Source organism: Rhinoraja longicauda, chromosome 5 (assembly GCF_053455715.1).
Source record: "Rhinoraja longicauda isolate Sanriku21f chromosome 5, sRhiLon1.1, whole genome shotgun sequence".
Classification (NCBI taxonomy): domain Eukaryota; kingdom Metazoa; phylum Chordata; class Chondrichthyes; order Rajiformes; family Arhynchobatidae; genus Rhinoraja; species Rhinoraja longicauda.
Window position 1 is genome coordinate 81,946,450 of NC_135957.1, and position 27,766 is coordinate 81,974,215.

Sequence of the window (27,766 nt, forward strand, 5' to 3'; positions counted from 1 at the left end):
CCCTTCATCCATTTTACTTGTCACATCCTCAAAACATTCCAGAAGATTAGTCAAGCATGATTTCCCTTTCATAAATCCATGCTGACTTGGACTTATCCTTTTACTGCTATCCAAAAGCACTGTTATTACCTCTTTAATAATTGACTCCAGCATCTTTCCCACCATTGAAGTCAGGCTAACTGGTCTGTAATTCCCCGTTTTCTCTCTCGCTCCTTTCTTGAAAAGTGGGATAACATTAGCTATCCTCCAATCCACAGGAACTGATCCGGAATCTATTGAATATTGGAAAATGATCACCAATGCGTCCACTATTTCTCGAGCCACCTCCCTGAGGACCCTGGGATGCAGACCATCAGGCCCAGGGGATTTATCATCCTTCAGTCCCATTAGTCTACCCAATAGTATTTCTCGCATGAGTTTGACTTTATGTTTTTATGTATAGACAGCACATGATCCACACAACGTTATTTGTAGACTCTCTGTCCCTCTAATAATTGGGTGAATTTTCCTCAAAAGGGTTAAATCTCAGATCTGTCAAAAGGAGCCCTTGATCCTCTGGAATTCTCTGCCACAGAGGGCAGTGGAGGCCAAATCACTGGATGGATTTAAGAAAGTGTTCGATAGAGCTCTAAGGGCTAGTGGAATCAAGTGGTATGGGGTGAAGGAAAGGCACGGGTCATTGATTGTGGATGATCAGCCATGATCACAATGAATGGCAGTGCTGGCTCGAAGGGCCGAATGGCCTCCTCCTGCACCTATTTTCTATGTCTATGTTTCTATCCCGCAACAGTAACTGCATTAGTTTCCCTCCAGAAACACATGTGCTAACCAGTCAGCGGAAAGGCAATGCATGATTACAACCATGCCACCAACAGTTTACAGATAGATACATGGTAAAGGGAATAACGTGAATCACATTTATTGTGAGGTAAAGTCCAGAAAAGTCAATAGACAATAGACAATAGGTGCAGGAGGAGGCCATTCGGCCCTTCAGAGCCAGCACCACCATTCAATGTGATCATGGCTGATCATTCTCAATCAGTACCCCGTTCCTGCCTTCTTCCCATACCCCCTGACTCCACTATCCTAAAGAGCTCTATCTAGCTCTCTCTTGAATACACTCAGAGAATTGGCCTCCACTGCCTTCTGAGGCAGAGAGTCCGATCAAAGATAGTAGCTCATGACTGCTCTCTAGTTGTTGGTAGGATGGTTCATTTGCCTGACAACAGCTGGGAAGAAACTGTCCCTGAATCTGGAGGTGTGTGTTTTCACACTTCTGCGCCTTTTACCCGATGGGAGAGGGGAGAAGAGGGAGTGGCTGGGGTGCGACTGGGCGTTTTTCGAGTCTGAAGAAGGGTCTCGATCCGAAACGTCACCTATTCCTATTTGCCCAGAGATGCTCTCTGACCCGCTGAGTTACTCCAGCTTTTTGTGTCTAACTTCAACCACTAACTGAACTATAATTGGTTTTTTTAATGTGTATATGTGTGTATATGTGTATATAAGGCGAAACGTCACCTAACCCTTCTCTCCAGAGATGCTGTATGACTAGGGGTTGCCAACTATCTCACTCCCAAATAAGGGACATGGTGAGGTCACCGTCCCGCGCCCCACGTGACCTCACCCAGCCAGCGGCCACGCGCTCCCGCTCCACCAATGGCAGCCGGGATGGGTTGCTACGCAACCTCCATTAGGCGGCGCCCGGGCCTCCGGACGTACACTGTCCGGGCCTACATTGTCCGGACCTACACTGACCTACCGGACCTAGTAGGCACCCCCGGGCCTAATACGGGACAAGGGCAGTCCCGTACGGGACAATCCAATTTAGCCCAATATACGGGGTGTCCTAGCTAATATGGGACAGTTGGCAACACTGTGTATGACCCGCTGAGTTTCTCCAGCATTTTGCATTTGTCTTCAGCGTAAACCAGCATCTGCAGTTCCTTCTTACCCCCACACACACACACACATAGAGACAGACAGACACAGATAGACAGACATGCGCAGTCGGACGGATAGACATTCACTCAGCAGACAGACAAACACAGACACAGACACACACACAAACACACAGAGAGAATGTGGGAGGAAACCGGAGCACCTGGAGAAAACCCACACGGTCCCTAAGCCAGTACAAAGCTGTACGTCTTTGGAGTGTGGGAGGAAACCGAAGATCTCGGTGCAAAACCCGTACAGACAGCGCCCGCAGTCGGGATCGAACCAGGGCCTCTAGCGCCGTGAGGGCAGCAACTCTACCGCTGCGCCGCCGTGCCTCCCGTCCTGCAGAGGGCACGGAGACCTCGGTTTGGTTCGAGTTATGTAGATTATTTCCTGTCAAGCCATCTGTTTGAGAAAGGTCTCGGGGTGAACGTTTTCGTCCAGCAGGCCTGTGCCACACTGCCTGCGGAATTTAAAGGTGGGGGGAAGGGTTCACATCTTGAAGGACATCTCAAAGGAATTGCCTCTCCCGACAAAGCCCTGAGTAGCCCGAGGCTCGGAGACAATGAGGTCTTTTGAAAACGAAAACCTGCACCTTGTGCTGCCTCCTGCTATGTCTTTTTCTGAAATAAATCAGGACAGCATTCTGCGCCGTCTCAAAGCCGGGAGTTAAACTTTTATGCAAGCAGGCATCGCGTACATTTTGTGTTTGCAAGTTGAAGATATGGAGAAAGGGAGAAAGCAGGCCGAGGTGTATTGTGACAGACCAGTGATAAACCGAGCGGCACGGTGGCGCAGCGATAGAGTTGCTGCCTCACAGCGCCAGAGACCCGGGTTCCATCCTGACCACGGGTGCTGAATGTACAGAGTTTGCGCGGGTTTTCTCCGAGATCTTCGGTTTACTACCGCACTCCAAAGACGGACAGGTTTGTAGGTTAATTGGCTCTGGTAAAAATTGTAAATTGTTCCTAGTGTGTAGCATAGTGCTGGTGTACGGGGCGATCGCTGGTCCGATCCCGACCACGGGTGCTGTCTGTTCGGAGTTTGTACGTTCTCCCTGTGACCACGTGGGTTTTCTCCGGGTGCTCTGGTTTCCTCCCACATTGCAAAGACGTGCAGGTTTGTAGGTTCATTGGCTTCTGTAAATTGTCCCGAGTGTGTGTAAGACAGTGTACGGGTGATCGCTGGTCGGCGGGGACTCGATGGGCCGAAGGGCCTGCTTCCACGCTGTACCTCCAGACTAAACTAAACTAAACTGCTTCAGAAGGCAGTGGAGGCCAATTCTCTGAATGCATTCAAGAGAGAGCTGGATAGAGCTCTTAGGGATAGTGGAGTCAGAGGGTATGGGGAGAAGGCAGGAACGGGGTACTGATTGAGAATGATCAGCCGTGATCACATTGAATGGCGGTGCTGGCTCGAAGGGCCGAATGGCCTCCTCCTGCACCTATTGTCTATTGTCTATTGTCTAAACTAAACTAAAGGGTATTATTACAGCTATTTAGAAATCAAACTGATCTTCAGTCAGTTGATATGAATGGACACTTTGGTTTTATCTTTCAGTATTATTTAGAATCAGATTGAATTCACAGTGAGCATTGCTAGTTTTGTTAAATTGGTTAAAAAATGCTTCATTTTCCATCTCTTCTGTATTAAGTATATCGCAAACTCTGGCCACAAATATAATAATGTTAGAATTTACCTGAATAATGGATAACTAGATAGTGGCATTTAGGAGTCATAGAGTGATACAGTGTGGAAACAGGCCCTTCGGTCCAACTCGCCCACACCAGCCAACAATGTCCCAGCTACACTAATCCCACTTGCCTGCGCTTGGTCCATATCCCTCCAAACCTGCCCTATCCATGTACTTGACTAACTGTTTCTTTAATGTTGGGATAGTCCTGGCCTCAACTACCTCCTCTGGCAACTTGTTCCATACAACTGTGTGAAAAAGTTACCCCTTGGATTCCTATTAAATCTTTCCCCCTTCACCTTGAACCTATGTCCTCTGGTCCTCGATTCCCCTACTCTGGGTGCATCTACCCGATCTATGCCTCTCATGATTTTGTATACATCTATAAGATCTCCCCTCATCCTCCTACGCTCCTTGAAATAGAGACCCAGCCTACTCAACCTCTCATTTAGAACGGAGATGAGGAAGAACGTTTTCAGTCAGAGAGTGGTGAAGTTGTGGAATTCTCTGCCTCAGAAGGCAGTGGAGGCCAGTTCGTTGGATGCTTTCAAGAGAGAGCTGGATAGAGCTCTTAAGGATAGCGGAGTGAGAGGGTATGAGGAGAAGGCAGGAACGGGGTACTGATTGAGAGTGATCAGCCATGATCGCATTGAATGGCGGTGCTGGCTCGAAGGGCTGAATGGCCTACTCCTGCACCTATTGTCTATTGTCTATTGTCTCCCGATAGCTCACACCCTCTAGTCCTGGCAACATCCTCGTAAATCTTTTCTGAACCCTTTCAAGCTTGACAATATCTTTCCTATAACCAAACACAATATTCTAAATGCGATCTCACCAATGTCTTATACAACTGCAACAGGACCTACCATTTACTGTGTAGGTCCTGCCCTTGTTCGACGACCCAAAATGCAACACCTCACACTTCTCTGTATTAAATTCCATCAACCATTCCTCCGCCCACTTGGCCAATCGATCCAGATCCTGCTGCAATCATTCACAACCATCCTCACTATATGCAAAACCACTAACTTTTGTATCATCAGCAAATGTGCTAATCTTGCCCTGTCTCTAAAAGAGACTTTTAAATATGCACATTGTCATGCATGGAATGGAGAGATATAGATTATAAGCAGACAGAGGGCGGCACGGTGGCGCAGCGGTAGAGTTACTGCCTTACAGCGCCATAAAACCCACCGGTCACAGGGAGAACGTAGAAATGCTGTACGGACAATACCCATAGTCAGGATCGAACCCGGATCTTTGGGGCTGTACGGTATTAGGCCCAGGGGGCGCTGTCGGCCCGGATGCTGTAGGTCCCGACACTGCAGGCCCCGACGCTGTAGGCCCTGACAGTTTAGGTCCCGACACTCCAGGTTTCCGACATTTTTGCTCCGGACAGTGTAGGCCTGGAGGCCCGGGCGCCGCCTAACGGAGGTTGCCTAGGAACCCGCCTCCAGGCCCGGGCGGCTGCCATTGGTGGAGCGGGGGCACGTGGCCGCTGGCTATGTGAGGTCACGTGGGGCGCGGGGGCAGTGACATCACCGTGTCCCGTATTTGAGAGTGAGGAAGTTGGCAACACTAGGCGCTGGTCAGACCGTATTTGGAGTATTGTGAGCCCTCTGGTTCTCGATTCCCCTACTCTGGGCAAGAGACTCTGTGCGTCTACCCGATCTATTCCTCTCATGATTTTATACACCTCTACAAGATCAAGTAGTTCTGTAGATTGAACACTTTCTATCGGTTGTATGTTATCCTGTAAATTCGAAATAATTCCAAATCCTATATCATGCTTCAAACTTGATCAGATTGAATTAAGGACTTTATAAACATGCCAAAAATGTAAGAAATATTGTGTCTTGTGTTTTAATTCTTTGACACCACTGGAGGTTAATGTCAGAAACTCGATTACATAAAACTAGTAGTTCACAGTTAATTAATTTGTAAAGGATACATCTCATTAGGCCATTGTTTAAGCTGGCAATAGCATACTCCAAAAAAAAGGAGCACTTATGTTCCTGTCACTGATTTATGTTACAAGACTTGGCTCCATAAATGGTGTCATTAATTCCCTTTACAATGAATGTGAAGTTGGGGGGTTGCGGGGGGAGAGGGCCACAATTCAAGTTTGTCACAATGCAGTGGTAAGGAAGTCTGACATCAGTTAGTCTGACATCAATGGTGGGGAAGATGCTGGAGTCAATCATAAAAGACGAAATTGCGGAGCATTTGGATAGCAGTAACAGGATCGTTCTGAGTCAGCATGGATTTACGAAGGGGAAATCATGCTTGACTAATCTTCTGGAATTTTTTGAGGATGTAACTAGGAAAATTGGCAGGGGAGAGCCGGTGGATGTGGTGCACCTCGACCTTCAGAAAGCCTTCGACAAGGTCCCACATAGGAGATTAGTGGGCAAAATTAGAGCACATGGTATTGGGGGTAGGATACTGACATGGATAGAAAATTGGTTGGCAGGCAGAAAGCAGAGAGTGGGGATAAATGGGTCCCTTTCAGAATGGCAGGCAGTGACTAGTGGGGTACCGCAAGGCTCGGTGCTGGGACCGCAGCTATTTACAATATACATTAATGACTTGGATGAAGGGATTAAAAGTAACATTAGCAAATTTGCAGGTGATACAAAGCTGGGTGGCAGTGTGAACTGTGAGGAAGATGCTAAGAGGTTGTAGGATAACTTGAACAGGTTGTGTGAGTGGGCGGATACATGGCAGATGCAATTTAATGTGGATAAGTGTGAGGTTATCCACATTAGTGGTAAGAATGAGAAGGCAGATTATTATCTGAATGGTGTCAAGTTAGGAGAAGGGGACGTGGGCTAGCATTTATTTCGTGAGGTGTAGAATACCAAAGCAGGGAGTCTGTACACGGGATGTTTTTTTAAACCAATATGTGGAAGAACCGACTAGTGGACAGGCCATCCTGGACTGGGTATTGTGTAATGAGGGAGGATTATTAGTTAGCACAAAATGCTGGAGTAACTCAGCGGGTCAGGCAGCATCTCTGGAGAGAAACATAGAAACATAGAAAATAGGTGCAGGAGTAGGCCATTCGGCCCTTCGAGCCTGCACCACCATTCAATATGATCATGGCTGATCATCCAGCTCAGTAACCTGTACCTGCCTTCTCTCCATACCCCCTGATCCCTTTAGCCATAAGGGCCACATCTAACTCCCTCTTAAATATAGCCAATGAACTGGCCTCAACTACCTTCTGCGGCAGAGAATTCCACAGACTCACCACTCTCCGTGTGAGGAAATGTTTTCTCATCTCGGTCCTAAAAGACTTCCCCCTTGTCCTTAAGCTGTGACCCCTGGTTCTGGACTTCCCCATCATCGGGAACAATCTTCCCGCATCTAGCCTCTCCAACCCCTTAAGAATTTTATATGTTTCAATAAGATCCCCCCTCAGTCTTCTAAATTCCAGCGAGTATAAGCCCAGTCTATCCAGAAGGAATGGGTGACGTTTCGGGTCGAGACCCTTCTTCAGTCTGATTAGTACGGGTGTCAGGGGTTATGGGGAGAGGGCAGGAGAATGGGGTAAGGAAGGAGAATTAGGTCAGCCATGATTGAATGGCGGGGTAGACTTGATGGGCCGAATGGCCTAATTCTACTCCCATCACTTATGACTGTATGTCCTTACTCATACCCTTTTATTGGTTTATCTTTAATGTTTAATTAAGTGTGACTTCTAATTTTGCCTTTTCATGTAAAGAAATTAAACGAATCAGCATCCTGTTAAAATGTCAGTGAGCAAGTTAACATTTCATCGAGGACATTGCTGAAATGAATTCTTAGATTTACTCTAAAATTAGCCTGAGTTTTGCTTCCAGCCATTTGTGAGTGAGGACATTGTGTTCAATTGGGAAATGAGATTCCTGCAGCACATCAAAGCCAGCCTCCCACCCACCTTCGACCCACACCAGTTTGCCTACAGAGCAAATAGGTCTACAGGGGATGCCATCGACACTGCTCTTCACACTGCACTGACCCACCTTGAACACCAGGGGAGCTATGTGAGGATGCTCTTCCTCGACTTCAGCTCTGCCTTTAACACGGTCATCCCGAGCAGACTGGTCACCAAACTTTCCGACCTTGGATTTTCCCAAACCATCTGCAAATGGATCAAGGACTTTCTGACCAACCGCCCCCAGACAGTCAAAATAGGCCCTCACCTCTCCTCCACCATTACACTGAGCACCGGCTCACCACAGGGCTGTGTGTTGAGCCCCATCCTTTACTCCCTCTACACTCACGACTGCGCCCCCACCCATCCCACCAACACCATCATCAAGTTCGCGGATGACACGACTGTGGTTGGACTCATCTCAGAAGGAGATGAGACAGCCTATAGGGATGAAATCCAAAGGCTGGCAGCATGGTGTTCAGTGAACAATCTGGTCCTGAACTCCTCCAAAACAAAGGAACTTATAATTGACTTTAGGAAAACCAGTGGAGATTACGACCCACTCTACATCAATGGGGTCTGTGTGGAAAGGGTACCAGCTTTCAGGTTCCTGGGTACGCACATCGCAGAGGATCTCACCTGGTCTACCAACACCATCACCACAGTAAAGAAGGCACAGCAGAGACTCCACTTCCTGAGGATCCTCAGGAAAACCAACCTGCAGGAGAAGCTCATGTTGTCCTTCTATCGCTGCTCCATCGAGAGTGTGCTGGCATACTGTATAACCACATGGTATGCCAGCTGCTCAGAAAAGGACAGGAAGGCCCTTCAGAGGGTCATCACGACGGCCCAGAAAATCATCGGCTGCTCACTGCCCTCCCTGGAGCACCTGTTCAGCCTACGCTGCCTCAGTAGAGCAGGCAAAATAATAAAAGATCCATCCCACCCCGGCCACCGTCTGTTTGTTCATCTGCCCTCTGGTAGACGTTTCAGGTCGATAAAATCCCGAACAAACAGACTTAAGAACAGTTTTTACCCCAGGGCCATACGAGAACTGAACACTACCTTTGCACTAGGCAACACTAAAAAATCTTTGTACTTAACATAATTGTATTTAATTGTATTTATGTATTTATTTGTTTTTGCATTTATTGCATATATGTTTGTACGCACCGTCAGGATTGGCTATTTTTTAATTTCGTTGTACTCGTTGCAATGACAATAAATGAATATTATTATTATTATTATTAATTAATGTTAATCCCTTGCTCATACAATTTTGCGAATGGCAATTTTTTTTTTCTTTCATCAGAGGACAATTTTGAGTTTTTGTTTAGTTTCGATTAGTTTAGAGATACAGCGTGGAAACAGGCCCTTCGGCCCACCGAGTCCATGCCGACCAGCGATCCCCGCACTTTACCACTATCCTACACACACTAGGGGACAATTTGCACTTATGCAAAGCCAATTAAACTGCAAACCTGTACGTCTTTGGAGTGTGGGAGGAAACCGAAGATCTGGGCGGTCACTGTGGCACAGTCGGGTTCGATCCCGACCACGGGCGCTGTCTGCACGGAGATTGTACGTTCTCCCCGTGACCTGCGTGGATTTTCTCCGAGATCTTCAATTTCCTCCCACACTCCAAAGACGTGCAGGTTTGCAGGTTAATTGGCTTGGTAAATGTAAAAACTGTCCCTAGTGGGTGTAGGATGGTGTTAATGTGCGGGGATCGCTGGTCGGCGCGGACCCGGTGGGCCGAAGGGCCTGTTTCCGCGCTGTATCTCTAAACTAAACTAAAGGAAACTAATCTAAACTAAACTAAACTATCTTGGAGAAAACCCCAGCGGTCACGGGGAGAACGTACAAACTCCGTGGAGACAGCATCTGTAGTCAGAATCGAACCCAGGCCTCTGGAGCTTGAAGTGCTGTAAGGCAGCAACTCTACCTCTGTGCCACCGTGCCACCCAAAATTTTGGATTATTGAAAACTCTCGCTGATTAGAATTAAGCTAGAATTAAGAATAAACTAGAATTATTTATTATCCCGATCCACCTCCCCTCTCGCCTTCTCCGACTCCCTGCTCCTCAATTCCCCATCTTCCCAACCACTGTTTTTCTGTCGAGAGTGTTTAATTCTCACATGTACAGTCAACAGAACGATGAAATTCTTACTTGCTGCACCTGAGGTCAGGATCGAACCCGGGTCTCTGGCGCTGTGAGGCAGCAACTCTACCGCTGCGCCACCATGCCACCCGTTTCTTCAATTAACCTCCTACTGTCAAATGGCATTGCGGCCTTCATAACGAGAGGATTTGAGTATCGGAGTAAAGAGGCCATTCTGCAGTTGTAAAGGGCTCTGGTGAGACCACATCTTGAGTATTGGGTGCAGTTTTGGACTCCTAATTTGAGGAAGGACGTCCTAGCTATTGAGGCAGTGCAGCGTAGGTTCACCAGGTTAATCCCCGGGATGGCCGGACTGTCATATGAGGAAAGATTGGAAAGAATGGGCTTGTTTTCACTGGAGTTTAGAAGGATGAGAGGGGATCTTATAGAGACGTATAAAATTATAAAAGGACTGGACAAGCTAGATGCAGGAAAAATGTTCCCAATATTGGGGGAGTCCAGAACTTTTTAACCCAGAGAGTTGTGAATTTGTGGAATTCTCTGCCACAGAGGGCAGTGGAAGCCAAATCACTGGATGGATTTAAGAGATAGTTAGATAGAGCTCCAGGGACTAGTGGAATCAAGGGATATGGGGAGAAGGCAGGCACGGGTTATTGATTGTGGACGATCAGCCATGATCACAATGAATGGCGGTGCTAGCTCGAAGGGCCGAATGGCCTCCTCCTGCACCTATTTTCTATGTCTCTATGTTTCCAAAAGCCCACGTGTGCGTATTGCATCTAGTCTCGATGTTCCCCATAAAACAGCTCCTATTTTTTTGTCTTGCTTCCATCTTCAGAGCAAACTTTACATGGATGGATTCAGGAGTTTGAGAGAAGGAGAGCCTGTGGAATTTACCTTCAGAAAATCGTGCAAGGGCCTGGAGTCAATACGGGTAACGGGCCCCGGAGGATCACCGTGCTCGGGCAGCGAGAGGCGGCCGAAAGGGAAGACAGTGCAAAAGCGAAGACCAAAGGGAGACCGGTAAAGTCACGAGTTGATTTGTTCCCACGTGGTGGTGCGTCCTCTGCGATGCTCCTTGGTTGTGTGAAAAATTCTCTGGATGCTTTCAAGAGAGAGCTAGATAGAGCTCTTAATGACAGCGAAGTCAAGGGATATGGGGAAATGGCAGGAACGGGGTACTGATTGTGGACGATCAGCCATGATCACGGGCGAATGGCGGTGCTAGCTCGAAGGGCCGATTGGCCTGCTCCTGCACCTATTGTCTATTGTCTATAGAGGGGAGAGGAGGGAGTGACCGGGGTGAGATTCGTCCTTGATGATGCTGCTGGCCTTGCCGAGGCAGCGTGAGGTGTACATGGAGTCAATGGAAGGGAGGTTGGTTTGTGTGATGGTCTGGGCTACGTCCACAATTCTCTGCAATTTCTTGTGGTCTTGGATGGAGCTGTTCCCAAACCGTGCTGTGATGCATCCCGATAAAATGCTTTCTACGGCGCATCTGTAGAAGTTGGTGAGAGTTGTTGGGGGACATGATGAACTTCCTAACCCTTCTAAGTGAAGTAAAGGCGGGCTTTGTTGGCCATTGCTTAAAGGTGGGTGATCCAGGACAAATTGCTGGTGATATTTACTCCGTGGAAGGAGATATTTTGATCCTATATACGTATGAAAATGCTGCAAAATATATAATGTTATCATTTGGAAGTTTTTTGATTTTGGCTATGCTTTCCAGAAGTACAGAATATGGAGTCGTAGTCACAGAGTGATATAGCATGGAAACAGGTCCTTAGGCCCAACTTGCCCACACCGACCAACATGTCCCATCTACAATAGTCCCACCTGCCTGCGTTTGGCCCATATGCCACCAAACCTGTCCTATCCATGTACCTATCCAAATGTTTCAAAGGTTTCAAAGGTCTTTTATTGTCAGCTGTAACAATTAAGGTGCAGTGATATGCGAATTCCCGTACAGTCATACGAAGAAAAAGCAACAATGACACACAACTACATAAAAGTTAACATAAACATGCACCACAGTGGATTCCCCACATTCCTCACTGTGATGGAAGGCAATAAAGTCCAAACAACTTCTTCTTTATTCTACCGCGGTCAGGGCAGTCGAACCATCCGTCGGGGCGATCGAAGCTCCCACAGCCGGCGGTCGAAGCTCCCCCTTCGGGGCGGTCGAAACTCCCGCGTCGGGGCGACCGGAACTTCTGCATCGGGGCGGTCGAAACTCCCGCGGCTTGGAGTCCCCGAAGTCGGTCTCTGACCAGAGACCGCGGGCGCCACGATGTTAAAGTCCCACGGTTGGAGCGCCAAAGCCGACCCCCCCCCGAGCGGGATCGCGAGCTCCGCGATGGTAAGTCCGCAGGCTCCGCGGTGGAGCTTCTCAAAAGTCGATCCCCAGCAAAAGGCCGCCAACTCCTCGATGTTAGGCCGCAGCGCGGGCGGAGATACGATACAGAAACAAATCCCATCTCCGTCGAAGTAAGAGATTAGAAAAAGTTTCCCCCAACACCCCCCCCCCCCCCCCCCCCACATAAAACAAGCTAAACAACACTAAAACATACATTTAACACGTACTATTAAACACAAAGGAAAGAAAGGACAGGCAGACTGTTGGCAAGGCAGCCATTGCTGGCGCCACCTGGTGGATATGTTTCTGAAACATTGTGATAGCCTCTGCCTCAACTGACCCCTCCGGCAGCTCGTTCCATACACCCTCTGTGTGAAAAAGTTACCCCTCAGATTCCTATTAAATCTTTCCCCCTCCACCTTAAACCTATGTTCCCTGGATCGCGATTCTCTCTCCTCTGTGCGTTTATCGAGTATTCCCATCATGATTTTGATACACCAATCTATTCCCCTCATGATTTTATACAAATACTAGACGACCCGTGGAGCCATTGGGTCCAAATCTCTCCTGCATTAGTCTAGCACCCTCCCCCACTCCAAAAGCGCACAGCAAGATCCCAGGGTATATCAGACCGGCTGTGGCAGCCGGAGAGTCGCCCCCGGGGCCGGGGGGGGGGGGGGGGGGGGGGGCGGGGAGGGGGGAGAGGATAGGGTAGAGGAAGCTACTCACCCCGGCCCCGGGGCGGCCATCACGGCAGTCAGCAACAGGAGAGCGGCCGCGAGGTGCAGCAGCACCACGTTCGTCCTGCTGGCGGCCATCTTCTTTGACCTTCTCTCTGCCGCGCTGCGTTGCACCATGGGAGGAAGGTCAGGGACACCACGAGAGATGGTTTCTTTACCGTTATTATCTGTTTTGTTTTTTGGGCATGTACATTTTTTACCTTGTGTAATGTAACAAACAGCAGTAAAGCGTGACAGATACCCCCTGAGTCCCCATACCCCCCTGAGACCCCATACCCCCCTGAGTCCCCATACCCCCCTGAGTCCCCATACCCTCCTGAGTCCCCATAACCCCCTGTGTCCCCATACCCCCCTGAGTCCCCATACCCCCTGAATCCCCATACCCCCCTGAGTCCCCATACCCCCCTGAGTCCCCATACCCCCCTGAGTCCCCATACCCCCCTGAGTCCCCATACCCCCCTGAGTCCCCATACCCCCCTGAGTCCCCATACCCCCCTGAGTCCCCATACCCCCTTAGACCCATACCCCCCTGAGTCCCCATACCCCCCTGTCCCCATACCCCCCTGAGTCCCCATACTCCCCTGAGTCCCCATACCCCCCTGAGTCCCCATACCCCCCTGAGTCCCCATACCCCCCTGAGTCCCCATACCCCCCTGAGTCCCCATACCCCCCTGAGTCCCCATACCCCCCTGAGTACCCATACCCCCCTGAGTCCCCATACCCCCCTGAGTCCCCATACCCCCCTGAGTACCCATACCCCCCTGAGTCCCCATACCCCCCTGAGTCCCCATACACCCCTGAGTCCGCTATTATTTACTCTCCATTGGCAAGGCCACCAGCACAATCAAGGACCAGTCTCATCCTCACCTCCCCTCTTCTCCCCTCTCCCATCAGGCAAAAGGTATACAAGTGTGAAAACGCACACCTCCAGATTTAGGGACAGTTTCTTCCCAGCTGTTATCAGGCAACTGAACCGTCCTCTCACCACCTAACGCCCCATCTGCTTCATAGGAGCCCTTTGAACTATGTTCAATCGGACTTCACCCTGCACTAAATGTTGTACCCTTTATCTTTTATCTGTACGCTGTCATGTACAGTCTTTTCTTTGACCGGATATATTTGACACTGCGGACGGCTCGATTGTAATCATGTATTCTCTTCCCACTGACTGGATAGCACGCAACAAAAGCTTTTCACTGTACCTCAATAGACAATAGGCAATAGGTGCAGGAGTAGGCCATTCGGCCCTTCAAGCCAGCACCGCCATTCACCGTGATCATGGCTGAACATCCACAATCAGTACCCCGCTCCTGCCCTCTCCCCATATCCCCCCGACTCCACAGCTCTATCTAGCTCTCTCTTGAAAGCATCCAGGGAATTGGCCTCCACTGCCCTCTGAGGCAGAGAGTTCCACAGCTTCACAACTCTCTGAGTGAAATTTTTTTTCCTCATTTCCGTTCTAAATGGCCCACCCGTTACTCTTAACCTCGGTCGGTACACGTGACAATAAACTAAGCCGAACTGAACTAATCTGGATAGCATGCAACGAAGATTTTCACTGTACCTCCGGTACACAAGACAATAATTAAACTAAACTAAACGAAACTCTCATCTTTAGTGGACTTAGAATTCATGATTCGTACGATGATTTTGGCTCTATTTTTTTCTTTTCTATTGATGATAATTGCAGCCGCCACAGGGCATTGAAGGTCGAGTGCAGGTAACCCAGGCTGCATTAGCATTTAACCAGGGTCCCTTTGGAAAAATAGCTGCTGCAATTACTGATGATCTGTGCGTGGCTCATAAATGTGCAAAAAAGTAACCTTGCCCCCCCTGACCTTCCAGCAGTGGAGCACAGTAGATTATACATTCTGACCGGTAACCATGGCAACAGAAACCCATCTGGCCTATGGACCTTTGATCGTTCTGTAGAGCAGAATGCAAAAACCCGGTAATCATTGTTGATTTGTCCATGACTTCTGATGGCTACCGGCCACCATTTTATTTCTCGGCTCAATGTTTGTTCGGACACTCGGTGTGTTCATTGGTTGTGGGAAAGAAGCTGCTCGTTAAAGTTTTCAGGCTCCTGAAGGATGAGAGGGGAATCTTATAGAGACGTATAAAATTATAAAAGGACTGGACAAGCTAGATGCAGGAAAAACGTTCCCAATGTTGGGGGATTCCAGAAACCAGGGGCCACAGTCTTAGAATAAAGGGGGAGGCCATTTAACACTGAGGTGAGAAGACACCTTTTCACCCAGAGAGTTGTGAATTTGTGGAATTCTCTGCCACAGAGGGCAGTGGAGGCCAAATCACTGGATGGATTTAAGAGAGAGTTAGATAGAGCTCTAGGGGCTAGTGGAATCAAGGGATACGGGGAGAAGGCAGACACGGGTTACTGATTGTGGTCGATCAGCCATGATCACACAATGAATGGCGGTGCTGGCTCGAAGGGCCGAATGGCCTCCTCCTGCACCTATTTTCTATGTTTCTATGTACCTTCTTCCCGATGGCAGGGGTGAAATGAGTGCGTGGCCAGGGTGGTGTGGGTCTCTGATGATGCTGGCTGACTGTTTGAGGCAGCGACTCCGGTAAATCCCTTCGACACACATGACTTGAATCCCCACCATCGAAGGGATCTAAAGGAGTCGCTGCCTCAAACAGGCAGCCAGCATCATCGGAGACCCACACCATCCTGGCCACGCTCTCATTTCATCCCTGCCATCGGGAAGAAGGTACAGGTTCAGTAACAGCTTCTTCCCCACAACCATCAGGCTGTTAAACACCACAACAGCTCAGGACTCTGTAGACTTGGGGGGTAGACACAAAAAGCTGGAGTAACTCAGCGGGACAGGCAGCATCTCTGGAGAGAAGGAATGGGTGACGTTTCGGGTCGAGGCCCTTCTGGATAGGGATAAGGGAAAGGGGAGATATAGACGGTGATGTGGAGAGATAAAGAACAATGAATGAACGATGTGCAAAAAAGTAACGATGATAAAGGAAGCGGGCCATTGTCGGCTGTTTGTGGGGTGAAAATGAGAAGCTAGTGCGACTTGGGTGGGGGAGGGATAGAGAGAGAGGGAATGCCGGGGCTACCTGAAGTGGGAGAAATCAATATTCATACCACTGGGCTGTAAGCTGCCCAAGCGAAATATGAGATGCTGTTCCTCCATTTTGCATTTAGCCTCACTCTGACAATGGAGGAGACCGAGGACGGAAAGGTCAGTGTAAGAATGGGAAGAAGAATTAAAGTGTCCTTATTAGTCAAATTATACTTGGGGGGGGAATCGATTTGTACCAGCATCTGCGGTTATTTTCTTATACTTGGGGGGGGGAATTGGTTTTGTCTTTTTGCACTATTATTGTTTGTTTTTGTGTGCGTGAGTGTGTGTGTGTGTGTGTGTGTGTGTACACAATCCTATCTGATCCTGACTATGGGTGCTGTCTGTACAGAGTTTGTACGTTCTCCCTGCGACCTGCGTGGGTTTTCTCCGGGTGCTCCAGTTTCCCCCACAGAACACAGACGTGTAGGTTGGTAGGATAATTGGCTTCTGTAAAAATTGTAAATTGTTCCGAGGGCGTAGGATAGCGCTAGTGTATGGGGTTTTAGATTTTAGATTTAGATTTTAGATTTAGGGATACAGCGCGGTAACAGGCCCTTCGGCCCACCGAGTCTGCGCCGCCCAGCGATCCCCGCACACTAACGCTATCCCACACACACTAGGGACAATTTTTTTAAACATTTACCCAGTCAATTAACCTACATACCTGTACGTCTTTGGTGTGTGGGAGGAAACCGAAGATCTCGGAGAAAACCCGCGCAGGTCACGGGGAGAACGTACAAACTCCGTACAGACGGCGCACGTAGTCAGGATCGAACCTGAGTCTCCGGCGCTGTATTCGCTGTAAGGCAGCAACTCTACCGCTGCGCCACCGTGCGCGATCGCTGGTCGGAATGGACTCGACGGGCTGAAGGGCCTGTTTCCGCACCTTTTTTTTCAAAAAAAGTATCTCTTAAAGTCTCGAGTCTGTGAGACAATGTGCAAGAGTGTCGACTTGTACGGCGGTCAACACTCTTGCAGTCACTTTAGGGCGGTGACGGTGGCGCGGCGGTAGAGTTGCTGCCTTACAGCGAATGCAGCGAATGCAGCGACGGAGACCCGGGTCAGATTCGGACTACGGGTGCTGTCTGTACGGAGTTTGTACGTTCTCCCCGTGACCTGCGTGGGTTTACACCGAGATCTTCGGTTTCCTCCCACACTCCAAAGACGTACAGGTTTGTAGGTTCATTGGTTGGGCATAAATGTAAAAACTGTCCCTAGTGGGTGTAGGGTGGTGTTAATGTGGGTGCAGCGTAGGTTTACTAGGTTAATTCCCGGAATGGCGGGACTTTCATATGTTGAAAGACTGGAGCGACTAGGCTTGTATACACTGGAATTTGGAAGGATGAGAGGAGATCTTATGGAAACGTATAAGATTATTAGGGGGTTGGACACGTTAGAGGCAGGAAACATGTTCCCAATGTTGGGGGAGTCTAGAACAAGGGGCCACAGTTTAAGAATAAGGGGTAGGCCATTTAGAACTGAGATGAGGAAAAACTTTTTCAGTCAGAGAGTTGTGAATCTGTGGAATTCTCTGCCTCAGGAGGCAGTGGAGGCCAATTCTCTGAATGCATTCAAAAGAGAGCTAGATAGAGCTCTTAAGGATAGCGGAGTCAGGGGGTCTGGGGAGAAGGCAGGAACGGGGTACTGATTGAGAATGATCAGCCATGATCACATTGAATGGCGGTGCTGGCTCGAAGGGCCGAATGGCCTCCTCCTGCACCTATTGTCTATTGTCTATTAATGTGCGGGGATTGCTGGTCGGCACGGACCCAGTGGGCCGAAGGGCCTGTTTCCGCGCCGTATCTCTAAAGTCTAAAGTCTGTTAGACAATGTGCAAGAGTGTCGACTTGTGCGACTTGGCTGAACAGAACAGTGGGTGACTGTAAGTCAAAGCCAGATGATTGGAACTGAAGTATAAATGATTGGAAGCTCTTTATACCCACTTGTCCAAATAGGTCCACAGTACAAAGAGTATTTCTTTGCACTTTTTTTTAAACAACAAAATAGATTTTTATCCTCAGGTTATTCTGTACACACAATGAAAAATTCGTAATGGGCGATATATTTCCGCTGAAATAATTGATAGTGTTTCACAGCAGTGCTGTTGCAAAGCTGCAATGTTTAATGATTAGCTATTTATTTTGGCCTGTGCAACTCCAGCTACATGTGCATCAGTTTATAGTACACTTGGTTTATTTAGTTTAATTTAGTTTAGTTTAGTTTATCGTCTTGTGTGCCGGGGTACAGTGAAAAGCTTTTTGTTGCGTGCTAACCAGTCAGCGGAGGGACCATACACGATTACAATCAAGCCCTACAGGTAGTAGGTAAAGGGAAAAACTGCTCGTGCTGACCTTTTGAAGGCATATTTTTAAGGCACAGATAGATAGATTCTTGATTAGTTTGGGTGTCAGGGGTTATGGGGAGAAGGCAGGAGAATGGGGTTAAGAGGGAAAGACAGATCAGCCATGATTGAACAGCGGAGTAGTCTTGATGGGCTGAATGGCCTAATTCTGCTCCTATCACTTATAGACAATAGACAATAGGTGCAGGAGTAGGCCATTCGGCCCTTCGAGCCAGCACCGCCATTCAATGTGATTATGGCTGATCATTCTCAATCAGTACCCTGTTCCTGCCTTCTCCCCATACCCCCTGACTCCGCTATCCTGAAGAGCTCTATCTAACTATCTCTTGAATGCATTCAGAGAATTGGCCTCCACTGCCTTCTGAGGCAGAGAATTCCACAGATTTACAACTCTCTGAGTGAAAAAGTTTTTCCTCATCTCCGTTCTAAATGGTCTACCCCTTATTCTTAAACTGTGGCCCCTGGTTCTGGTCTCCCCCAACATTGGGAACATGTTTCCTGCCTCTAACGTGTCCAACCCCTTAATAATCTACCCGGATAAGATCCCCTCCCATCCTTCTAAATTCCAGTGTGTACAAGCCAAGCCTAGTCGCTCCAGTCTTTCAACATACGACAGTCCCGCCATTCCGGGAATTAACCGAGTGAACCTACGCTGCGCGACCTCAATAGCAAGAGTATCCTCCCTCAAATTTAGAGACCAAAACTTCCAATTTGGAGACCAAAACTATGAACAAGACCAGCGATCATCCCGTACACTAACACGATCCTACACGCTAGGGACAATTTACAATTTACAGACGAGAATGAACCTGTAAACCAGCATCTGCAGTTCCTTCCTACACAAACGAAATACCCCGCACAAAAGCACTATCCTACACATGTGGGACAAATTGCAATTTTTAGCGAAGCCAATTAACCTCCAAAGCTGCACGACTTTGGAGTGTGGGAGGAAACCGGAGAGAACCCACACAGGTCACGGGGAGAACGTACAAACTCCGCACAGACAGCGCCCGTAGTCGGGATTGAACCCAGGTCTCAGGCACTGTAAGGCAGCAACTCTACCGCTGCGCCACCGTGATTTCAGATTTGTCATTTGTACATCCTTCTGCTGTTGGACGACTTCAAAACTTTGTGGCGGCCATCATGTTTGTTGGGGAGGGTTTGTGGCTTAATTTGCCTCCGTCAATGCCCCCCCCCCCCCCCCCCTAGTGTGCAGGGAGTGGATTCCAAACAAGGCCAGGTTACGTACGCGTCCAAGGATCTTTGAAGACAGAACAAACAAAAAGCAGATCGGACAATGTGCGGAAAGAAAGCTGAAAGCTGCCACAGAAGGTAGTTGAAGTCAGTTCATTGGCTATATTTAAGAGGGAGTTAGATGTGGCCCTTGTGGCTAAAGGGATCAGGGGGTATGGAGAGAAGGCAGGTACGGGATACTGAGTTGGATGATCAGCCATGATCATAATGAATGGCGGTGCAGGCTCGAAGGGCCGAATGGCCTACTCCTGCACCTATTTTCTATGTTTCTATGTTTCTATGAGAAACAGAGTTATCATTCCAGGTTGAAGATTCTTCATTGGAATGGGGACGAGAGGGTCTGAAGAAGGGTCTCGTCCCGAAACGTCACCCATCCCTTCCCTCCAGAGATGCTGCCTGACCCACTGAGTTACTCCAGCTTTTAGTGTCTGTCTACGGTTTAAACCAGCATCTGCAGTTCCTCCCTGCACACTGAGTGTATATCAATTGCTTCAGAAAAGTGCTATTGATTTTTTCCCCTGGAATTACAGGAGCTAACTCACTTCCTCCCATCAAAGATCAGTCACAATGTAGCTCACAATACAAGCTGCAATGGCATTATATCTCATCCATTTTGATTACCTGCCATGTCACTTCACCATTCAAAGAGTTGCTGTTGTTCTCCATCTATTGACAAGCCACTGTAACAAAACACTCCCTGAAGATGTCTGTTCTAAATGGTGGCACAGCGGCAGTACAGTTGCTGCCTTACAATAGACAATAGGTGCAGGAGGAGGCCATTCGGCCCTTCGAGCCAGCACCGCCATTCAATGTGATCATGGCTGATCATTCTCAATCAGTACCACGTTCCTGCCTTCTCCCTATACCCCCTGACTCCGCTATCCTTAAGAGCTCTATCTAGCTCTCTCTTGAATGCAATCAGAGACTTGGCCTCCACTGCCTTCTCACGCAGAGAACTCCACAGATTTACAACTCTCTGACTGAAAAGGTTTTTCCTCATCTCCGTTCTAAATGGCCTACCCCTTATTCTTAAACTGTGGCCCCTGGTTCTGGACTCCCCCAACATTGGGAACATGTTTCCTGCCTCTAACGTGTGCAACCCTTTAATAATCTTATATGTTTCGATAAGATCCCCTCTCATTCTTCTAAATTCCAGTATATACAAGTCTAGCTTACAGCACCACAGACCCAGGTTCGATCCTGACTACGGGTGATTGTCTGTACGGAGTTTGTACGTTCTCTCCCCGTGACCTGCGTGAGCTTTCTCCAAGATCTTCGGTTTCCTCCCACACTCCAAAGACGTACAGGTTTGTAGGTTATCTGGCTTGGTATGAATGTAAATTGTCCCTAGTGTGTGGAGGATAGTGCTAATCTGCGGGGATCGCTGGTCGGCAAGGACTCGCTGGGCCGAAGGGCCCGTTTCGGCGCTGTATCTCTAAACTAAACTAGTCTGAAAAAATATAAAGTGAGTTGCATTCAGAATGAGGAAAAACAAATGTGGATAAAATTGCTGGTTAGAGGGAAAAAATTGATGTTGTGAAGGATATCCTCATAATTAAAGGGTGGTACGGAAGCCCAGCAGTAGAGTTGCTGCCTCACAGCGCCAGAGACCCGGGTTTGATCCTGACTAAGGGTGCTGCCTGTACGGAGTTTGTACGTTCTCCCCGTGACCATGTGGATTTTCTCCAAGGTCTTTGGTTTCTACCCACGCTCAAAAGACGAACAGGTTTGTAGGTTATTTGTCTTCGATAAAACTGTAAATTGTCCCTCTAGTCAGTGTGCAGGATAGTGTTAGTGTTGGCTGAATGGGAGATACCAGAGGGTAATGGTTGACAATTGTATGTCAGGTTGGAGGCCAGTGGCTAGTGGAGTACCCCAAGGATCTGTGTTGGGTCCACTGTTGTTTGTCATTTACATTAATGATCTGGATGATGGTGTGGCAATTTGGATTAGTAAATATGCAGATGATACTAAGATAGGTGGTGTAGTTAATAATGAAGTAGAGTTTCAAAGTTTACAGAGAGACTTGGGCCTTTTGGAAGGGTGGGCTGAAAGATGGCAGATGGAGTTTAATGCTGATAAGTGTGAGGTGCTGCACAGGGTAAATGGTAGGGAATTGAGGAATGCAGTGGAACAGAGGGATCTGGGATTAACTGTGCATTGTTCCCTGAAGGTGGAATCTCATGTGGATAGGGTGGTGAAGAAGGCGTTTGGTATGCTTGCCTTTATAAATCAGAGCATCGAGTATAGAAGTTGGGATGTAATGTTAAAATTGTACAGGGCATTGGTGAGGCCGAATCTGGAGTATGGTGTGCAGTTCTGGTCGCCAAATTATAGGAAGGATGTCGACAAAATGGAGAGGGTACAGAGGAGATTTACTAGAATGTTGCCTGGGTTTCAGCACTTAGGCTACAGAGAGAGGTTGAGCAGGTTGGGTCTTTATTCTTTGGAGCGTAGAAGGTTGAGGGGGGACTTGATAGAGGTTTTTTTAATTTTGAGAGGGACGGACAGAGTTGACGTGGGTAGGCTTTTCCCTTTGAGAGTGGGGAAGATTCCAACAAGGGGACATAGCTTCAGAATTGAGGGACAAAAGTTTAGGGGTAACATGAGGGGTAACTTCTTTACTCAGAGGGTGGTGGCTGTATGGAATGGGCTTCCGGTGGAAGTGGTGGAGGCAGGCTCAATTTTATTATTTAAGAGTAAATTGGATAGGTATATGGATAAGAGGGGATTAGAGGGTTATGGTCTGAGTGCAGGTAGATGAGACTAGGTCAGGGAGAGTGGTCGGCGTGGACTGGTAGGGCCGAACGGGCCTGTTTCCGTGCTGTAGTTGTTATATGGTTATATATGGTTAGTGTACGATCGTTGGTCGCCACGGACTCGGTGGGCATCTTTTCACTCAGAGAGTTGTAAATCTGTGGAATTCTCTGCCTCAGAAGGCAGTGGAGGCCAATTCTCTGGATGCTTTCAAGAGAGAGCTGGATAGAGCTCTCAATGATAGCGGAGTCAGGGCGGTATGGGGAGAGGGCGGGAACGGGGTACTGATTGAGAATGATCAGCCATGATCACATCAAAGGGCCGAATGGCCTACTCCTGCAACTATTGTCTATTGTCTATCTCTCTAAGCCTTGAAGTCTCCAGAATCTTTTTTTAATGCCCACTTAAGAATCCCAGTATCATCGTGACTTAATATTTTGGAATCTGGAATATTTTGCAGTGTCTAGCTCCTAATCTGTTCTGTTCTTTTTTAAAACTCCGATGCAAATTCTTTTGGGATTGTGGTCAGTTAAAGCAGACGTTGATTGTTGCCAATAAACCCCTATGATCGGTTGGAGGATAATTCTAAACATGTCTAAGTATCTGGCACCAGACTAGAATAACCCATCGCAAAACTGCCCATCCATGACAAAGGAAAATATCCAAAAATGTAGCCACGCGCTAAACCTATCCTTTGGTAAGCATCATTTTTAGTTTTAGTTTAGTTTAGAGATACAGCGCGGAAACAGGCCCTTTCGGCCCACCGGGTCCGCACCACCAATTAACCTACAAACCTGTACGCCTTTGGAGTGTGGGAGGAAACCGAAGATCTCGGAGAAAACCCCGTTCCACACTGTATGATTCTACAGCTCGTGTGAGTTCCTTTCCTGCACACTCTATGTCATGGCTGTTTAGTGCACACATTTTTCCTCATTGCTTCGAATTACATCATGGAAGCAGGCTCTTTGGACCCACCGAGTCCACGCCGACCATCAACACTAGTTCTGTGTTCTCTCACTTTCTCATCCACTCCCTACACAATTTCACAATTAACTTACAAACACTGCACGTCTTTGGGCCCACAAAATGGTGAGAGGAATAGATCGGGTAAACGCACAGAATCTCTTGCCCAGCATAGGGGAACGTAAACCTGAGGATATAGTTTTAAGGTGGAAGGGGGGGGGGGGAAGATTTAATATGAACCTGGATACACCCATCACACAAAAGATGATGGGTGTATGGAACGAGCTGCTGGAATAGGGGGTTGATGCAGATAACTTTGCAACGTTTAAGAAACAGTTGGACAGGTTCATGGATAGGACGGGTTTAGAGGACGGGTTTAGCAGGTGGGACCAGTGTAGATGGGTCCTGTTGGCCGGCGTGGGTAAGTACGACCGAAGGGACTGGTTCCACACTGTATGATTCTACAGCTTGTGTGAGTTCCTTTCCTGTCATAATATAAGAAGATAACTGCAGATGCTGGTACAAATCGATTTATTCACAAAATGCTGGAGTAACTCAGCAGGTCAGGCAGCATCTCGGGAGAGAAGGAATGGGTGACGTTTCAGTCTGAAGAAGGGTCTCGACCCGAAACGTCACCCCCTCTATGTCATGGCTGTTTAGTGCACACATTTTCCCTCATTGCTTCGAATTACTTATTGAGCTGCCCTGATCGCGGGAGGGAAAAAACAGGGCCAAAGTTTTATCTAACATCTCACATTTCAGGAAGCCGGTGTGACAGGATATATACGCGTTAAAATAGAAAGGATGAAAGAGTTTTGTCACTCTCGGCAGGTGACAGAAGGTGAAAATGACAAACGATGATGATTGGACGCACAACTCAACAGAAGAACAGTGGCTGTTGGACTTGTGTGCTGTGATAGCGTTTGGAATCTATTTCTATATCTCTTATCTGTTCCATTGTTTCCTCCACGGATTACCTCACTTCCTTCACTGCCAGGCAAGAGAAGGGCTCCATCTACGACGACAGAAATCTGAGGTTGGAACGTCAAACTTAACACTTTAACCCTTGAAGAAAGCCTCTCATCCACAATACTCCCTGGATCAGCAGGCTTCGGCTACGGGGAGAGGTTGAGCAGACTTCAGATAGACACAAAATGCTGGAAGCAACATCTTTCCTACACACAACACCGGAAGACCAAAACTGAACACAATACTCTAACTGTGGAGGAAGGAAATGCAGGTGCTGGTTTAAACCGAAGATGGGCACAAAATGCTGGGGCAAATCAGCGGGTCAGGCAGCATCTTTGGAGAGAAGGAACAGGTGACATTTCATAGAAACATAGAAACATAGAAAATAGGTGCAGGAGTAGGCCATTTGGCCCTTCGAGCCTGCACCGCCATTCAATATAATCATGGTTGATCATCCAACTCAGTATCCCGTACCTGCCTTCTCTCCATACCCCCTGATCCCTTTAGCCACAAGGGCCACATCTAACTCCCTCTTAAATATAGCCAATGAACTGGCCTCAACTACCTTCGGTGGCAGAGAATTCCACAGATTCACCACTCTCTGTGTGAAAAAAACGTTCTCATCTCGGTCCTAAAAGACTTCCCCCTTATCCTTAAACTGTGACCCCTTGTTCTGGACTTCCCCAACATCGGGAACAATCTTCCTGCATCTAGCCTGTCCAACCCCTTAAGAATTTTGTAAGTTTCTATAAGATCCCTCCTCAATCTTCTAAATTCCAGCGAGTACAAGCCGAGTCTATCCAGTCTTTTTTCATATGAAAGTCCTGCCATCCCAGGAATCAATCAATTTCGGATCAGATACTGTAGTCTGACGAAGGGACTCGACCCAAAATATGTCACCTCTTCCTTTTCTCCAGTGATGGGGGCCTATTTCCATGCTGTATTGCAAAGCTAAACTTTTCTGTGCTATGGCAAGCACTTTTCTGTGAAAAATCTGATTTTTTAAAAATGAATATTAACCAAAATAAGGTGGGGATTTGATTTGCTGACAAAACGTGGTGGTAACCCAGCGGAACAGGCAGCATCTCTGGAGAGAAGGAATGGGTGACGTTTTGGGTCGAGTCCCTCCTTCAGACTGTGAGGCTTCGCAACATGTTCCCAATGTTGGGGGAGTCCAGAACAAGGGGCCACAGTTTAAGAATAAGGGGTAGGCCATTTAGAACGGAGATGAGGAAGAACTTTTTCAGTCAGAGTGGTGAAGGTGTGGAATTCTCTGCCTCAGAAGGCAGTGGAGGCCAGTTCGTTGGATGCTTTCAAGAGAGAGCTGGATAGAGCTCTTAAGGATAGCGGAGTGAGGGGGTATGGGGAGAAGGCAGGAACGGGGTATTGATTGAGAGTGATCAGCCATGATCGCATTGAATGGCGGTGCTGGCTCGAAGGGCTGAATGGCCTATTCCTGCACCTATTGTAAAAATAAAAAAAATTTAAAAAAATTAAAAAACATCTGATGTAGTTGCAACGTGACCTCCCAACTTCTATGGTACTGATAAGGTTCTGCTGTGCATTTCGAGAGGAATCGGGTTCAGCAAAGTCACACACCATTGATGGATGGTCCGGATGCTGCCATGAAGTCGAACTCTGAAGTTATCATTTGCGGGATCAGAGTGGAATTTCAGATGGGCCGCCACCCTGAGGGTGACCTTTCCCTGCCCATTTCTTATTTGCCTTGAAGAAGATGAATTGCCTTCAAATACATCATTTAAAAAGGACGCTTCAGCCTCCCCGAGTGAAGTCCTGTTTATTTGCTTGTGCCCACCGTAGCGACAGACGTTAGTCTTGAGGAATGCAATGGTATTTTTGTTGCTTATGCAACCCAAGGCTGCTTATCTCGAGCTCCTCAGGAAGGCACGACAATAGCCAGGTGTCAGGTGAAGCCTTTCGTTTCGGCTATTACCCGGCCGTATACATTAATTCCGAGCTTAGAAGCGCATTCCCTTCTGAAACAATTTGAACTCTTGCAATTCTCATCAATCACTCTTTTGAGGCTGCACTATCCATTTAAGCGTCGATTAGCAGGGAGCACTTAAGGTGGCTCCGAAGAGTTTTGCTGTGCTTTCATCCACCCAGTGTACAAGTTAAAGAAACGGGGAGGACAAGGTTTTGGACAAGTCGTGGAGTCATTTATTTCACAAAATGCTGGAGTAACTCAGCGGGTCAGGCAGCATCTCAGGAGAGAAGGAATGGGTGACGTTTCGGGTCGAGACCCTTCTTCAGACTGATGTCAGGGGGGCGGGACAAAGGAAGGATATAGGTGGAGACAGGAAGATAGAGGGAGATCTGGGAAGGAGGAGGGAAGGGAGGGACAAAGGAACTATCTAAAGTCGTGGAGTCATACGGTCTCGGCGGGATGCATCGCAGCACGGTTTGGCAACAGCTCCATCCAAGACTGCTAGAAATTGCAGAGAATTGCGGATGCAGCCCAGACCATCGCACAGACCAACCTCCCTTCCAGTGACTCCATTTGCACCTCACGCTGCCTCGGCAAGGCCAGCAGCATCATCAGGGACCAGTCTCACCCCGGTCACTCCCTCTTCTCCCCTCTCCCATCGGGCAAGAGGTACAGAAGTGCGAAAACGCACACTTCCAGATTCAGGGACAGTTTCCTCCCAGCTGTTATGAGGCAACTGAACCATCCTATCAATAACTAGAGAGCGGTCCTGAGCTACTATCTACCTCATTGGAGACCTTTGGACTACCTTTAATCGGACTTTATTGGACTTTATCTTACACTAAACGGAATTCACTTTCTCATGTGTCTGTGCACTGTAAATGGCTCGATTGTAATCGTGTATTGTCTTTCTGCTGACTGGTTCGCACGCAAAAAATAGCTTTTCACTGTACCTCGGTACACGTGACAATAAACTGAACTAAATTAAACTAAGGGTGGAACCAGGTCCATCAACCCTACTTCCAGTCCAACATGTCCCATCTGCACTAGTCCCACCGGCCTGCGTTTGCCCCGTAGCCCTCTAAATCTTTCCTATCCAAAGGAGCGAATTAAGTATATTTGTCATTTGTTTTTACTTTGCTCGATCCGAGTGGTGCAGTTGGATTGGTAGAGTTGCTGCCTCACAACACCAGAGATCCGGGTTCGATCCTGACCTCGGCTGCTGTCTGTGTGGAGTTTGCACGTTCTCCTCGTGACCTTCGGGTTTCCTTCGGGCGTTCCGGTTTCCCCCCACATCCCAAAGTCGTGCACGTCTGTTAGTTAATTTCCCCAGTGTGTCGGGAGTGGATGCAAAAGTGGGATAACATAGAACTAGTGTGAACAGGCAGTCGGTAATCGGTGTAGATTCGGTGAGCCGAGAGGCCTATTTCCATTCTGTATCTCAAAACTAAACTAAACTAAACTGAACTGAACTAAACTAAACTATCAGGAAGAAAGAACTTACAGGCAGCTCAACAATGGATGGATATAGAAACAAGGAACTGCAGATGCTGGTTTATAAAAAAAAGATACAAGGTGCTGGTGTAACTCAACGGGCCAGGCAGCGTCTCTGGAGAACGTGCATCAGTGGCAGTTTAGAT

At 48.0% G+C, this 27,766-nt stretch overlaps 1 protein-coding gene across 1 annotated transcript in view; it reads left to right on the top strand.

The window, feature by feature from the left end:
* The window catches only part of LOC144594068 (protein lin-28 homolog B-like), a 204,213-nt gene that overhangs the window by 132,549 nt on the left and 43,898 nt on the right, over positions 1-27,766 (top strand). The window contains exon 4 of the mRNA XM_078400250.1: positions 10,512-10,696. Within this exon, the coding sequence (XP_078256376.1) occupies positions 10,512-10,696 (185 nt within the window). The remainder of the gene's footprint in view (positions 1-10,511; positions 10,697-27,766) is intronic.